Source organism: Balaenoptera physalus, assembly GCF_965194825.1.
Source record: "Balaenoptera physalus genome assembly, chromosome: 8".
Lineage (NCBI taxonomy): Eukaryota > Metazoa > Chordata > Mammalia > Artiodactyla > Balaenopteridae > Balaenoptera > Balaenoptera physalus.
In genome coordinates this window covers 68,041,212-68,058,715 of record NC_138887.1, presented here as the reverse complement: position 1 = coordinate 68,058,715, position 17,504 = coordinate 68,041,212, and the positions used below count along the sequence as shown (strand labels likewise).

The window sequence follows — 17,504 nt, the reverse complement described above, 5'->3', positions numbered from 1 at the left end:
CTTTGCCATTATGGAGTCAGGAGTATGAGGTGAATTAAGAAGGGCACAAGTTATTAAAATATCATGCAGAGTACATAAAGGAAATACAAGGAGGAAGAAAACTGACATTAAGGATGTTTTAATATGCCAGGGACAGTCACATGTTAACTCACATATGTTAACAAACCTTCCAAAACTTCCAGGTAAGCTACAGGATGATAGGTAAATTGTTTAAGATCATTTAAGCTAGAATGTCTATATTGGCTTTGTCTTCAACCCAGGTTCCAAAGCCAAGGCTCCTTTCAGGACACCATAGCTAAGGGGAAGCTCTAAGGAGGGGTGGGAGGGGATTAAGTTAGGCTGGAGGTAACAAAGAGATCAGAAAAGCCATCCCGGACGGCGCGTGAGGTGGGCATTGAAGATGAACCGGAGACTGGGCAGCCCCGTGGGAGGAAACGGGAGGGGCTTTCTGTTAAGGAAGGAGTGAGGGCTACTGGCTGCTCTCCCAATACTCCGGGTTGAGCAGTCGTCCGGTACGTCCCCTCCCGGCCCCCCATCTTTTGCTTTGGGGTTTTTCAGCGTTCACCAATTTCACCTTTAGGGACCTGTGTTTTCTTTTTTCCCTTGAAATTTTAAACATCTCCATGTTTTAAAAGCGACCAGAGTCCCTTGTACGGTGGTGGGGGTCCGACCGGCGCCCCTGGCGCACCCCCTCTCTCCCACCTCCTCAGCCAGGCCGCCACCTGGGGAGTGGCGTTAGTCGCCGGGGAAGGGGGAATCTCCCCCGCCGGATTCTCGTCTGGGGGCGCCGAGGTCAGAGGCCGGGTTGGGGCAGCCCCCGCGGCGGCGCGCGGGGTTGGCGGGGGCGGGGCAGGGCGGGACCGCGGGCGCACCTGCCCCGCGCGGCCGGGCTCGCGGCGGCTGCGCGGACAACGTCCCCCTCCCTCCCGTCCCGCCGTGTGTTTACGTGGAGACGAAGATGGCGGCGGCGGTGACGACGCTACCCGTGCGGCCGAAGACGGTCAGCCAGTGAGCGCCGAGACTAGTTCCACTCGGGCGGGGGGGAGCGCCTGGCCCAGCCCTGCTCCCTGGGCCGCGGAGCTTGCGGTCGCATCCCCGTGTGAACCGACCTTTCCTTTCTATCCCGATCCCCTGCCTGTCTTCTCCCGGCCTTCCCCGCAGAAGCTATGGAGGACGAAGAGAGACAGAAGAAGCTGGAGGCTGGCAAAGCCAAGGTAAGAGAGCTGGAGGCCGCCCGGCCTGCGCTGGGAGGCGGTGGCTGGGAAGGGTTGGGAGGGGGCCTGGGAAGCGGAGATCTTAGCAGCCCTGGTGCGCCGCCTGGGGAGGGAGGTGCTGCAGGGTCTGCGTTTTCCCCTCGCCTTCTCCCGTTTCCAACTGAAAAAGCCTGGTGATAAGCTACCTAGCGGATACTTCCGTGATGATTGGGTGCTGTGGCTCCTTTCTTGTGAATGCCCAAACATTAAAAATCCCTCTTTTACTGTATTGCCATAAGCTGATATTTATTGCTTTTAAATCTCCAACGTTTCGCTTTTTTAGGGAGTTTTCTGGGTTGTGCAGGCATTGTGCTTTTCAGGGTGGGGATTTGGGGCCTTTCTTTATTCGGTAGGGGATTTGTACGCTCATCATCAGCTTGGCTTTCTTAGGTGGCACGCTGGCACTCTTGGGTGTGTGATTGGCCTGTGACAGCTGCCTCAGCCGTGGCTTGAGTGTGCCACAAGTGCCAGCTGTGAACTTCGCTTTAGGGCCGTTTTTAGAAGCATGGCTTTGTATGTTTGTGTTTGGAGGTCTTTGTCATGGCATGCGCTTTGTATTGTGTGGAATGTTAATGCAGTTTGTGAATGGAACTCCTGGGGACGCAAGGTTCCATATTCTAAGCAACACCTATAGAATTCCTGCTTTAAATAATTGGATTGTTTTATATATCTTGTTGAGTCCCAGTGTGTGTATGAAAAAACCTGTAAAGCAAACAATGCAAAAGGTATTATTATTCACTGGGTTTCATGAAAAATTTGACATAGACAAAATATAAATTAAATAGAATATTTCTTTTAAAAATTACATGTTTGAGCATATTTTTTGTCTGGCCTCAAAGGCTCCCTTCCTCCCTATAATGAAATTACCATTTTTAGACTATATTTTGTCTTATTAGAGATCACTGTTAGTAATCATACTTGCACCTCAATTAAATTACAATATAGTTAACTGTTACTTCTCTCTTCCTCACCTTCCCCTTCCTCCAAATAAACAAATAAACGAGACTGGGTCTGTGATTTCAGTAATCACTGAAGGGCCATACTGCAGAGATACAGTGGTAGATGCTTAGCACAAGTTTCTTAAATGAACATGAACATATGAACTAAGCTTCATATTATCTAAGGTCAAAGCGTAAGTGCTTGTATGTTATCCGGTAGATTATTACTTTAGGATCTATACATGGAAGGAAAAGGGAATCAAGGCATCTTTAGAAGCCCAAAGTTGCTTACATTTCTGCAGTCTGAGGGTCTGAGTGTGATCTGTGAATCCAAGAAAGTGGAGGTAAAGTGTGCACCTCCTTCCAAAAGCATCGAAGTTCTGTTCTAATTAGACATTTTGTTTGTCTGTTTGTTACCTGAGAATTTTTACTGTCTGTCTCCAGAAGTATCTTTCCTAAGTATATGTGAAGCAGTCCAAAAAACATAGTTTACTTTGGACAACACAGTTCATAATAGAGGATTTATTTAAATTGCTTTGATTTGGCAAAAAAGAATTCTAGTTTCTTTGTGTGTATGTGTGTTTTTTGTCTTTCAAAATTCTGCCTATGGGGTAAAAAATCTTCTCCTTTTAACATTCACTTTTATTGTAGAAGATTATCTTCTAGAATAGATCCCAATTTTTCCAGTCAGAAATAAATCTGTGAGACATGTAAGGCAAGATATATTTGTTGGAGCATTGGCGACACAATATAAAAACACTGGAACACACTTCAAAGACAATATTAGGAGAATCGTTTTCTAAACTATATTAGTGTGATGGAATATTATTCAGCCGTTAAGGTTACGAAGACTGATAGGAACATGGAAAATAGAGTGAAAACAGCATCATCAAAAATAGTGTAGACATTACTTCATTTGTATAAATGTGTGCTTTTAGATTAGGACTTAAAAACTTTGGATTGTAAGTGTAAGGTCGTTCAGCAAACCTGTATCGAACTCCTGTTTTATACCAAGAGCTGGAGATAACAAGAGGTGGTGATAGTCTCTGTTTTCAAGTTGCTCAAAGTTTAGTGGGACGGACAGACACTGGGTAATAAGTAGAATGAGAGAGATGGTATAGTAGGATATTGGGCGAATTTTTTCATTTGGTAAAATGTGTTAAATGTTGCCACCTCATTTTTAAGACTGTTTTACAAAGAAGGCTCTTGATACTGATACTAATGTAGTCTAGCATAATATCTATCAGATAGTAAGTACTCAGTAAATATTTGCTTAGTGAATGAATGAGCAGAATGACTATGAGTTGTTAATGGGTGCTACTTTACTAGCATGTTGTAATTTAATAATTTACAGAATTCTCTTGATTGGAAGTCTCTTATTGCTGGCATTAGAAATCTCTTAAAATGATCATTTCTAAAACTTATTCAGATACTTGGTTCTCTAAATGTCTTTGTTTGTTCATTGGACTTAAATATTGTATTTGATAGTCTAGTTTTACAAACCACAACTTGTAAATTTTTTACTTGGTGTTTGGTAAGCTGTTCATTGAAAAACTTCCTTTCTATATATCTATAAATGATGATTTTTTAAATGACCTGTCGTGTATACAGTATAGTATACTTTATAAAATGTGTTATACCAAGCAAAATCTGCAGCGATAGGAGAATAAATTTTGGTATATACAGCCATTAAAATAAATCTATAGAAACTTTCTCATTGGGGAAAATGCCAACAAATAATGCCAGATTAATAAAAATGTTACTGAAAAAAATGTATGTATTTATATATGAAGACACCTGAAAAAAAAATGCACCAAGATATAAATGATGGTTATCTCTGAGTGGTGGATTATAGGCAATTTTAATTTTCTTTACACTTTTAGTATTTTCTAAATTCTCTGCAGTGTATTTCTTTTATGAACAGTAAAAATGTTTAAATGCCATTTTTAAAAACAAAAGCTTTTCAAATATAGTATGTTGAAGAACATGTTATATTTTATGATCATTTTACAGAAAAAGGAAAAGAGGCACAGAATAACTAGGTTTCCCAAGGGCCCTGACATTAGTGTAGTCCTGGAACTATAATTCTTATTCCAGTGCTGCTTGCATTATATAGTTGGGATTCTATATTATTAGACATTTATAGATATCCTTTCTGGCTTTGTAGTTCTTATCCTTTTTCTCTGTCAGTTCTCATTGCCATGAACGTGCTTATCTTGCCTTGCTCCATCTCCTCTGCCTCCTCCCCTAACTTGCTGTTTTAGATTTGCTGTGACTAGAGAACCCAGTAACTGAGCTTGATACAGTGGTTTGTAATAACCCAGCATTGATGGAGCCTGGTGAATGGGCTTTATGACAATTTAGTTCTTCTGCTACCTGTTGGTTTTTTCGTTTGCTGTTGGGTCCTCAGCTACTTCCTCAGTGTTGATGTAGTAAGAAGCCTGACCCGTGGAGATGTGAGACATTACTGCATTAAGTAAATATTTTCAGAGCTGGGCTAAACCCCCTGCAAGGTGCTGACAGGGACGGTACTACATAGGCTGTCCTTGTGTTGATCCAAACTATTCTAACTTCACTTTAAATGACTTCATTTTTTTCCAAGTAAAATTATTTACAGTATTATGTAAAGAAAGTATTATAATATTAGCTAACAAAATTAGAGGACAGTTATGTATTTAGTATAAAATTACTTCGGTAAATTCACCTTAGGTATACTTTTTAACATTCTACTAATGTAGTAGAATTCAGTAAAACCAAAGTTTTTAATCAACTATTCAGCATTTTATATAATTGGCATTATTTGTTGAATAATTATTAAAAATTTTTGCCTATTGCATTCAGTAAATACTAATCATATGATTTTTATTTGTTTAATGAGCATTTTCAGTTTGGAAAGTAGTGCCAACTGTATGCAAAAAAGGACGGTGCTCTGTGCAAGCTGTATAGTAGGTTATTGATAACAGGACTTTTCAATTACTGTTTCCACTCAGATAGACAAAGTTAGTTATGGTGTACAGTTGTTCTTTGCATATTTCAGACACAGTGCTCCACCACTAAGAAAGTTGCTCTCCATCCTTGTTTCTTTTAAACTTTCTAGATTTTAATTCTTATGTGTGACGTAGCTTGCTTAGCTTTCAAAGTGGGTACAGGAGTTTGATACCTTCAACATTTATTGCAACAGTGGTGCGTTGTCTGTGAGTTAAAAACTAATTCATGACCTTTAGGCTTTGTTGGAAAAAAAACAAAGCAAAACATGATTTTTAGATTATGAGCTTTAAGAGAGAATATGGAGGAAAGAATGGGCAGAACAGGTTTCTTGAAGTGTATATTGAAGAAAGGTTTTTAAGGCCATTCCAAGAAATGGCAGGAACAGGGATAGAGAAGTGGTTGGGTAAAAAAGAGCCTTAAGATCCAATGAAGAGAGATTTGGCAAGGAGGTCTGTGGTGTCCTGTCAGTGAAACTGAAAGTCAAATGAGCACATGGAAAAGAGGAAGTGAAAAAGATAGGACATATCCAAGTGACTGGAATATGACAAGATTGGGGCAAAAATTATTTTCAAACAAAACACCTCTTATTTTTATATATAAAAAAGTTTGTCGTAAGAACTAAACTGTGACCGTAAAATATTTATCTGTTATAGGCCACTGATTATTGAAATGTAAGTGAATTTCTTCTAATATGGAAGCTAAAAAAGGTTCTCATGGTAAATTGTTAAACATTAAATGATAAGGAACATTATTTATATTTATTTCTCAATTCATTTCCATTGAAATTGAAATTGGGCATCTTATTGCATTAGTTAGCATCTCTTTAAAAAGTTTAATTTGGAAAGCTTCAGAATTTTTTAAACTTTCTTTATAAACTTATAAAGGTTGTTTTGCATCTGGGGCATGGCATCTATGTGTATTTATATGCTATTTGTCATACAAGAAGAGGCACTAGGACTTTGGAGACATTTACTGGCTTATTTGTTCAACTAACAGTTTTGAACGCCTACAACTGCAGCTATGGACTTTTACTTGGCAAGCATTTATTTAAATTATCATGAAGTCTGTGCCTTATTGTCTGTGGGAATAATCCTGTCACAGTCCATGACTCTTAGCAGGTGTTTTGAAGAATAAATGCGGTAATGATTGAGAGCTTTTTGAGTTCTTCTGGTGCTAGATATAAAGAATCTATGATTTTTTTTTTTACTTGAGGTGGAAGTCATATAAAAATTAACCATCTTAAAACAATTCAGAGGCACAACAGTTCAGCGTTGTACACCACTTCTATCTAGTTCCAAAATTTTTTTTTTAATGTTTACTCTTTTTTTAAAAAAAAATTTATTTGTTTATTTATTATTTATGGCTGTGTTGGGTCTTCGTTTCTGTGAGAGGGCCCTCTCCAGTTGCGGCAAGTGGGGGCCGCTCTTCATCGCGGTGCGCGGGCCTCTCACTGTCGTGGCCTCTCCCATTGCGGAGCACAGGCTCCAGACGCGCAGGCTCAGTAGTTGTGGCTCACGGGCTTAGTTGCTCTGCGGCATGTGGGATCTTCCCAGACCAGGGCTCGAACCCGTGTCCCCTGCATTGGCAGGCAGACTCTCAACCACTGCTCCACCAGGGAAGCCCCCAAAACATTTTTATCATCCCAGAGTAAAGCCCTGTATCCATTAAGAAGATACTCTTCATTCCCTACTTCCCCCAGCCTCTAGCAACCACCAATCTGCTTTCTGTTTCTATCGGTTTACCTATTCTACATATTTCATATAAATGTAATCATATACTGTTTGACCCTTAATGTCTGTGTTTTTTTTGTTTTTTTTTTCACTTAGTGTAATGTTTTCAAGGTTCATCAGTGTTATAGTATGTATCAGTTCTTCATTTCCTTTTATGGCTGAATAATATTTTGTTGTATGTATATACCACATTTTGTTTGTTTATTCATTGAAGGGCATTTGAGTTGTTTCTACCTTATGGCTGTTGTGAATAGTGCTGCTGTGAAGATTCGTGTATAGTATTTGAGTACCAGTTTTCATTTCCCTTGGGCCTATATCTAGGAGTAGAATTTCTGGATCATATGGTAATTCTATGTTTTTTGAGGAACCACCAAACTTTTTCCATAGTGCCTGTATCCATTCCCACCAGCAGTGTATGAGGGTTCTGATTTCTCCATATCCTCACCAACACTTATTGTTTTCCATTTTTTTAAGTATATTTGTTTTATTTTTATTTTTGGCAATGTTGTGTCTTCGTTGCTGCGCGTGGGCTTTCTCTAGTTGCAGCAAGCGGGGGCTACTCTTTGTTGCGGTGCACGGGCTTCTCTTTGCGGTGGCTTCTCTTGTTGCAGAGCACAGGCTCTAGTTGCGTGGGCTTCAGTAGTTGTGGCATGTGGGCTCAGTAGTTGTGGCTCGCGGGCTCTAGAGTGGAGGTTCAGTAGTGGTGGTGCACGGGCTTAGTTGGTCCGTGGCATGTGGGATCTTCCCGGACCCAGGCTCCAACCCGTGTCCTCTGCATTGGCAGGCAGATTCTTAACCACTGCACCAGCAGGGAAGCCCCTCTATTTTTTTTAAATTATAACTATTCTAGTGGGTGGGAAGTGGTATCTCATTTTGCTTTTGCTCTTTAATTTCCTAATGACTAAGGATGTTGAACATCTTTTCATGTGCTTATTGGCCATTTGTCTGTCTGTTTTTGGAGAAATGTCTATTCAAGTCCTTTGCCCATTTTTTAATTCTGTTGTTACCAACTTCTTTTACATAATGCTATTGATGATTACTATTATATTTATATTACGTATATATTTATATACTGAGAGGGAGAGAGAGGGAGAAACATGCAGTCAGGCAGGTGATGGAGAGAGGTAAAGAGAGAGACACATCTCCAGAGGATCATCTTCCATCTTTTTTTTAGGCCTTCTGGGCCATGCCAAAATTTAAACTGTTCCTTCCCTTGCATATGTTCCTGGTAGTTTGATTAGAGCATAATGCTAATGTTTGAATTCTGTGTGGGCCGGTGAGTCATTTCATTCCATAGCCAGTTGTTTTACAAGTGCATGCAGCTGGTTCCAGAGGCACCTATTGGGTTGTTTGCTTGACCATTACCAATCCATTTTCACTGTGGGAAAAAAACCCTAATCTTCTTTAGTAACAAAAAGACCTGCCATTTTCATATGTGAACACAATAGATCTGTACAGATATTTTACTGGTGTAAGATACTTTTCTTGTCATGTTGACTCCCCTTTTACTTCTAGAGTTTTTGTGGTCATGGTCACCAAAATATAACTTAGGATACTTAATGCTCATCTAGGTACACTGCATAAAGCTGTGGTCGATTTGCACGAGGATTTAATGCTGTTAAAAACAGAATTGTTCCAGAAGTGGTTTTGCCTAGGTTATTTATTTAAATCTATAGATTCTTTTGTACCATGAAAAATTCCTTCATTCTCTTTGTTTCATGAACAGTGTGGTGTTTGTTTTCAGTTGCCATCAGGGTTATGATTCTTATTGTGGTTTGCTATTCACTGAGATTCTTATGTGGTCTAAAAGTTTCTCTGTAAGTCTAACTTTTTTTTCCTTTTAAGAAATCATTTCTGAAAGCCCCCAAATTTACTTCTTTTCTTTTAAGAGGTCATTTCTCAAAGCCCCCCAGATTATTAATTTTCACTAGTAAGAACTATACTAAACTATTCAAAATCCTAATCTATAAAGATTTGAATTTATAAATTGTATTAATTGAACAGGTTCTCTGGTTACAGAGCTCTGAAAAACTAACAGGGTATAAAGTCTAGAATCTCTTTCCTTCTTTTTCTTGATACTGAACACACAAAATTAGTAAACAAAATTCCTTGTTTACTAGGGATCATTCATTGTGGACTCTGATTAGACCGTATTTATTCCTCAAGGGTCTCACTTTTTCTTTTTTTTTTTTTTTTTCTCACTTTTTCAAGTTGATATTGCCTTATTGTTTCCCCAGGGAAGATAGGGACAGGGACCAATTATAACTAAAAATATTAGCTCTTCAGATTTATGAAAAAGCAAGTTTAATGTATGAAAGTGTGTAAGAGGATGCAGGGGAAAGAGATGCAGGGATTTGCGATGGGCATGGGGCAGTGATCTGAGTTAATTACTACACCATTTATGGTCTGTTCACTGTGTATGTATAAGTTGATTTCTAAAGTCAAATAAATAAGTAGATGCTCTAAAGGGCAAAGTATTAGAAAATGTGTAAAACCTGCATTAACAAGTATTTGCTGGGAGTTTATATATGAAATAATAGGTTTTGGCTGAAAGTTATAGAAACTTTTCAAAGATAACTTAAAATATTGGGAATATTTTAAGGTAAAACCATCTACATTTGCCAAACTGATATTTAATTTTTAATTTGTATAAATTCCTCTTCTAATGAAAATATATGTCTGAGCATTTCTACTCCCTTTAACAAGAGAACTCTCACTTTTCCATTGAAATCAATAGCAATTTTTAATAAAGTTTGAGAAAAAGAGAAGATAATAATTTGGGATTTTTTTTTTTTAGGTGAGAAGAATATATATTTTTTAATTAAAAGGGTAAAATGCAGTATAAGTAATTTTAATAGGCATCGGTGTTTTAGTCTTATGACAAAAGAGTCTATATAGGGACTTCCCTGGTGGCACAGTGGTTAAGAATCCGCCTGCCAATGCAGGGGACATGGGTTCGAGCCCTGGTCCGGGAAGATCCCACATGCTGTGGAGCAACTAAGCCTGTGCACCACAACTACTGAGCCTGCGCTCTGGAGCCCGCGAGCCACAACTACTGAGCCCATGTGCCACAACTACTGAAGCCTGCATGCCTAGAGCCCGTGCTCCGCAACAAGAGAAGCCACCGCAATGAGAAGCCCATGCACTGCAACAAAGAGTAGCCCCTGCTCGCCACAACTAGAGAAAGCCTGCGCACAGCAACAAAGACCCAACGCAGCCAAAAATAAATAAATAAAATTATTTATTAAAAAAAAAAAAGTCTATATAGTTTTTTTTTTCCTCTGTGAGTTGGATTTAAAATTTTTAATGTTTGGGACTTCCCCGGTGGCACAGTGGTTAAGAATCTGCCTGCCAATCCAGAGGACACGGGTTCGATCCCTGGTCCGGGAAGATCCCACATGCCACGGAGCAACTAAGCCCGTGCACCACCACTACTGAGCCTGCACTCTAGAGCCTGCGAGCCACAACTACTGAGCCTGTGTGCCACAACTACTGAAGCCTGTGTGCCCTAGAGCCCACGCACCACAACTACTGAGCCCACATGCTGCAACTACTGAAACCTGCACGCTCCAGGGCCCACGTGCCGCAACTACTGAGCCTGTGTGCTGCAGCTACTGAAGCCTGCACGCCTAGAGCCCGTGCTCCGCAACAAGAGAAGCCACTGCAATGAGAAGCCCGTGCACTGCAAGGAAGAGTAGCCCCCGCTCACCACAACTAGAGAAAGCCCATGCGCAGCAACGAAGACCCAACACAGCCATAAATAAATAAATAAATAATTTTAATGTTCTTGTTTTCTATTTTATGTGCCATCATATTTTTGAGGCTCAGTAGTTTATACCTATTGAGAAAGCATCTCAGTTGAAAACTAAAACCCTTTGAATTATTCTGCAGTTATCTTCCTGTATCCTTTGTACTCATAACCCAATCCCATTAATTGTTTTTTATTCAAAATTTGTCTCCTACTTAGCCTTTTTCTTCCCATTCTAACACCACAACCCCATAGGCCCACATTATCTCACCTTCTATTTGGTTTCCCTGACTCACTCTCCTTTACCTTTCAGAGCCAACCAATCACCACATTCTGCTGATTTTACCTTCTAAATATTTCTTGATTTATCCCCGCTTCTGTTTCTACCTCATTGTCTTTCACTTGGACAGTGGGAAGGGTGACAGTGGAAAAAAGAAGAGTATGAATTTATGATGATAGTAGCTACCAATTTTTGAGCACTTTCTAATGCTAGGCATTATGCTAAGCGTTTTACATTCATTTTCTTATTTAATCCTTATAACTATTCTAAGAGCTGTGGATACTGTTTCTATCCCTATTTTATAGGTGGGAAAACCAGAGAGGTTAAGTAATTTGCACAAAGTCATGGTGGCAGAACAAGGATTCAAACCCACTCTGACCCAAGAGATTGTGTTCTTAACTTCAGCCCTGCACTGGCTCTTATATCCTTGGTCACTGTTTAGGAGGTAGAATTGAGAGACCTTGGTAATTGTTGTAAAGGGTAAGAGAGATGCTATGATTTGAATGTTCATTTCCCCCTAGAAATCATATGTAGCGATCGTAGCCCCCCCCCAAGGTGATTGTATTAGGAGGTGGTGCCTTTGGGAAATGACTAAGTCATGAGGGCAGAGCCCTTATAAATGGGATTACTGCCCTTACAAAAGAGAGATTCCTTGCCCCTTTCCACCATGTGAGGCTATAGCAAAACGATGGCCATCTGTGAACTAGAAAGTGGGCTCTCACCAGACACCAGATCTGCTGGTTCCCTGATCTTGGACTTACAGCCTCCAGAACTGTGAGAAATAGATTTCTGATGTTTATATGCCACCCAGTCTATGATATTTTGTTATAGCAGCCCAAACAGACTAAGATAAGAGAAGACTCTAGTTTTCTGACTTGAGCAACTTAAGGGATGTAGGTGCTGGTCTCTGAGATAGGGGAACATGGACAAATTTGGGGGAAAAGAGGATTTGAGTGAAATGGGTCTCTGAGATAGGAAATGTGGGCATTTTTGGAGGGTAACAAATATTTTAGTAAGATAAAGATGACTTTTGTTTTGGATACATTGAATCGGAGAACATCCTAGAAGAGTGGCCCAGTGTAAAACTGAATATGAGTCTGTTCCTTTAGAAGGCCATGCTAGAGATAAATATTTGGCTTAAAGATACTGTCTGACACTCTGGGAGTGGGAAGTTCACTCAAGACGACGACTAAATGGGATGCATACTGAGAGTTGAATCCTGTGGAAGCACCCATGTTTAAAAAACAGGTGGAGAAGTATCTGCAGAGGATACTGTATACAAACTGTTTACAAAGCTAGGAGATGATGATGTCTGTGAGGCTAAGGGAAGAGTTTCAAGTAAGGAGGAGTGACCACTTGTCAAAAATGAGAAATCAAGCATGATGGAGACTTGAAAAGTGACCTTGAGCTTTAGCAACAGTTGGTGAGAAAGGGAAACGAAGAATTCAGATTACTGTGGGATGGAGAATGAATGTGAATCAGGAAAGAGTGGTGAATGCTACCTACTTTTTCAAAGATTTTTTTGTGAAAAGCAGTATAATAGTAGTGGTTATGAGCTTGGACTAGACGAGACAGTCTGGGATCAAATTCTGGCTCTGCAGTTTATTAGCTTTGTGACTTTAGGCAAGTTGCTTAAACTTCTCAGTACTTCTGTTTCCCATCTGGAAAATGAGAAAAATAATAGTACCTGCCTTGGGGTTGTTGTGAGGATTCAGCTAATACATATAAAGCTCTTAGAAGATTGTCAGATTATAAAAACTTTTCAAGAAGTATTAGCCATCATCATCATTATTCTCATGCTGGAAAACTAGATTGGGGAAATAGGCTGGGATCAGATAATGAGGAGCCATATGTGTTAGTTGAGACAGTATGGATTTTATCCTAAAAGTAGCCAAAAACTGTCAAAGAATGTATATTTGACATGTTTAACCTTTGAAAAGGGTTACTGTTTTCCAAAAAACATATCCCATATTCAGGTAGGTATGCTGCCACCAGGTGGCAGGTGTATGTTATTGCTATACAGATGAAGCAGAAAAACCATGAGGGTTTTTTTTTTTTAATATAAAATATTGACTGATTCAAATAGCTAAATGTAAGCACCCTACTTCTAGCAGGGTACTTTGTTCCCAAAAAACTGATTAGTTAAGTGAAGGAGAGAAAAAGAGGGTTATAGTAAAGATAGAGAGATATCAAAGGAAGCTAAGAGAAGTATAGTTGGGCCTCATGGGAAACTGAACAGCCATTTGGAACCAATGCCATTCTCTCTATCATCCCTTATTTCACTTTCACAATATCTGATGCTCCTCTCTTTGCAGATCAGCTTCTTTTGCTTGTACATCAGTTTGCACATGACCAAAAATTAAAGATGAATCCCCAAATTTGTTCTAGTCAATGGAATTGTTTCCCACTATAGACACTTAAAAAAAAAAAGAAGGGGGAGGGAAAAATTATGTAAATAGTGCAAGCAAATCAATTCATAGAGTAAGCATCTAGCTTAGTGGTTCCCAAACTTTGCTGCACATTAGAAGCCTCTGGAAAGCTTTAAACAATTTCAAAGCCTAAGTCACACTCCAACCCCAAATAAGAAAGTCTGAGGTGCCATCCAGGACTCACTATTTTTTAAAGATCCTCAATGTGCAGTAAAGTTTGGGACCCACTGACATAGCTAATTTGTGTGATTCTGCAAAACTAGGTGATTATACATCATGAACTCTTATATGCCAGCTACTTTACTTGGTGTGCAACTAAAGTAAGGATGATTTAACGTCAGAAGGAAAACTGGCTGTGCTGAATACACAAAAAAGTATTTTAGTCTGCAACGTGACTAGTAGGTTGATAGCATAAATGTACTTTATGGGTGAGTTTAGGGATATTTATATGATTATTGCATCATGCACTGATTTTCAAATCCTTCAATAAGATTCATCTCCCCTCTTACTTTCTGGACATTTTTTCTAACTCTTTGTTCCCTAATTCCAAGAGAAGAATCTAATCAACTGCCTCTTTTCTCATCAAACTAGACTGGGAGGAGCAGCTGGGGTGTCCTGTATGGTAGGAGCTATGAGCACTGGCCAGTTCCCTCAGCAGGAAGTTCTAAACACATACTTTTAAAATGCTTAAATATGTTTCACCTGCAAAAGAATACATATAAAATATATAGATAAGAAAAATGATTTTTTAAAAACGACCTCTATGCCTATCACCCAGTTTAAGAAATAAACACATTCAAATACGTTTGAAACCTTTCCCAATCTAATCCCACCCCCTCCCTACCTAAGGTAACTGCAATTCTGAATTTTCTTTATCAGTGCCTTGCTTTTCTGTACCACATATGTTTACATAATATACTAGTTTTACTGTTTTTGAACTTAATGGTATCATATTGTAAGCAGTATTTAATGATTTTCTTTTTGTTCAGTATTATGTAAAGATGTTCACACCTGCATACTATTCCATTATAGGAATTTACCTCATTTAGCATTCTCATATCAATGAGCATTTGGGTTGTTTCCAGTTTTTCTGTTACAAACACTGGTGCTGTGTTAACTTTTGCCCATTTTCCGATGCATATGCCAAGGGCCTAGAGGTGTGCAGAGATCATAATCCCATGGCCCCTCAGTCCTCGGGGAGTAGTGTGTGTGTTGTGGAATGAGATAGGAAGAGGAAGCGAAACCAAAGCCAACTGATATTTATGTGTTTATTATACACCCAGTTTCATCACAAATGATCTCTGACAGATCATTGGAGCTGTTGATGGGCACTGGATATCTGACAGGATGGGCCATTGAAGTGACCAGATACAGCAGTTCTTTTATTTTTTAAGTCAATATTTCCTGCAAAAAAAAAAATGCATATAAGAGAGAATAATATTCTATTACCTGTGGCTTATAAATGAACAAACCTCAGATGATAAGCTGGCATGTATTTATGCTGCTGAGGGTGATAGCATCTGTTACAGATATACCTTGTTTTAGGGATTCTCCTTTACATGAACTGCTATTTATTTGTTTATTTTTGATGAGATTAAGCTTTATACTATGCAGAAACTAGATAAGGTTGGGGCAAAGTGCCATTGTTCTCACTGTTCAGTGTTAGCAGTAAATGAGGTGACAGTGAAATGAAACAGAAGTTGGTGGCATCTGAACAGTGAGGTGTAATAATCTGTCACTGTTAGCAGTTATGCTTATGGGATGTCTGGAGAGGGTGTCTGGAGAGGCTGATGAAAGAGGCCAGGCCCCAGGACAGCATAATTCCTGGGACTTCTGCCTTATTTATGTCTTTTGGGATGAGATTTTTGGTAGATGTGTAGTTGTATTATATCCTTTTAAAAATAGTGATATTAACATATGGGCCCATAGTTTTATTAGTGAATATTCTTTACAGATCTTTGGGGGAGGGAGGGAGGCAGTGAAAATCTTTCAAAAAAGAAAACAATTACCCATAGTCTCATAACCTACAAGTAATCACTATTAACAGTTTGTTCATTCTTTGTTTCTATGTCTGTTTTTAAGCTTAGCTTGAATCATACTCTGCATGCAGTTTTGGCCTCTTTTCTCCCCCAGCTTTATGTTGAGAGCATTTTCCCACATTAAATTTTTTTGGAAAACATTATCTTTGACAGGTACGTAATATTACATTGTATGGTTGTACAGTAATGTAACCATGGACCTGATTTATCATTTTAGTTGTTTTTTAGAAACTATACAGATATTCTGAAGTTCTGAGGAATAAGCCTAAAATTATTGCTTATGGCTCCTCTTTTCTGTAAAAAAGAAAAAATTATCTTTTTTTTCACTCAACAAATTTTTATTGAGAACCTACATGTAGGCACTATTCGAGACTTAAGAGTATTACATAGGCTTTGATTTTGATTAAAAATCCCTGCCCTCCTGGAGCTTATCTTCTAGTTATTTGTTCTGCAATAATAATTTGACTTCATATACTTCTTATAGTAACATGAGCCTAAAACAGTATTTTGATAATTTTATATACTTAGAAGTGATTTGTTCTGAACACTATAATGTAATCATTCCGCTTTTTATTCTATATCTTTTTTCATTTGGGATCATTTAGTAATAGATACTGTTTATTGAACTGTTTTTTCAAGCAACAGTTAAAAAGAAACTTTTTTATAATGTAGAATTCTAGTTTTTCTTCTACATAATTAAGTGAGAGTACGGGGAAGAAAAAGGGAAAGGAACAGTTGAAAAAAACTTTTCCAATTTAGGCATTGAAAGCTGGAAGAAATTTTATTGATTGATTGGCATATAGTTGATCTACAATATTATATTAGTTTCAAGTGTACAACATAGAGATTTAATATTTTTATAGGTTATACTCCATTTAAAGTTATTATAAAATATAGACTATATTCCCTGTGCTGTACAGTATATCCTTGTATCTTACTTATAATATTTTATACATAGTAGTTTGTACCTCTTAATCCCCTACCACTGTATCTTGCCCCTTGCCCCACTGGTAGCCACTAGTTTGTTCTCTATATCTGAGTCTGTTTCTGTTTTGTTATATTGATTTGTTTGTTCTGTTTTTTAGATTCCACATATAAGTGAAAACATACAGTATTTGTCTTTCTCTGTCTGACTTATTTCAGTAAGCATAAAACCCTCTGGTCCATCCATGTTGATACAAATGGCAGAAGTTCATTCTTTTTTATGGCTGAGTAATATTCCATTGTATGTATACCACATTTTCTTTATCCATTCATCTGTTGATGGACACTTAGGTTGCTTCCATATGTTGGCTATTGTAAATAATGCTACTGTGAACATTGGGGTGCATGTATCTTTTTGGATTAGTGTTTTTGTTTTCTTAGGATATATCACCTAGGAGTAGACTTGCTGGATCATATGGTAAAACTGAAAGAAGTTTTACGAGATCCTTCTAATCCTCCTCTTCATTGTACAGTTGAAAAAACTGAGTTCTCTTGAGGTTAAGTGGCTTGTCCAGTGTCACATAGCTAGCTTATTAGAGTCTCTGTAAACACAGCAGTCCAGTACTCTAATATATGTAATCCATATTCTTTTTGAAACATTATTTTCACTCAAAAAATAGTTGGGCCTACTATGTGCCAGACAATGAAATGTGTTAAAATTTGCAAAATTAAGGTAACTTTTTCAGTTCCAGAATCTGTTTTCTTCTTAGACATGAAGGTGTTCCAAAACTTTAAGAAAAATTCTGCATTGATTGAGGTTGTAGGATATAAATAAGACTGCTGGCTCCATAAGGTAAAGTCCTGTGGTCTTTTCCATATCTGATTTCCTCGGGTCTATTTGGCACTGTTATTTTCCAACAGTTTGTATTGTGTCATATCGTTGGAAAATATTCTTCAGAGCATCTTTAAAGTGTTGCTTTTGTCTTCTTTGTTTTCAGTTGCCCTACTTCAGCTCTACATACAAATTGTGTTTGGGTCAACTGTGTTATTCTTCTGTGTTTTCATAGTTAGGTCCCTGAAGTTTTGTTGTAATAGCTCGTACAGCATTCTTGTTCAACGTTCATTAAGGAATATCACAAAGGTAAAGGCTGCACGGACAGGTACAAATAGTTACA

General features: G+C 38.6%; 1 protein-coding gene across 16 annotated transcripts in view; it reads left to right on the top strand.

The window, feature by feature from the left end:
• Positions 1 to 338: 338 nt before the first annotated feature.
• AKAP9 (A-kinase anchoring protein 9) overlaps positions 339 to 17,504 on the top strand; it is a 150,368-nt gene continuing 133,202 nt past the window's right edge. For 7 of the 16 annotated variants that reach the window (XM_082471639.1, XM_082471638.1, XM_082471648.1 and 4 more), the window contains exon 1: positions 881 to 1,214. In XM_082471639.1, the coding sequence (XP_082327765.1) occupies positions 1,167 to 1,214 (48 nt within the window). In that variant the 5' untranslated portion in view covers positions 881 to 1,166. Of the gene's footprint in view, positions 388 to 879; positions 1,215 to 17,504 lie in introns of those variants that run through there. The other 9 variants (XM_082471645.1, XM_082471643.1, XM_082471644.1 and 6 more) reach the window with 3 other exon arrangements.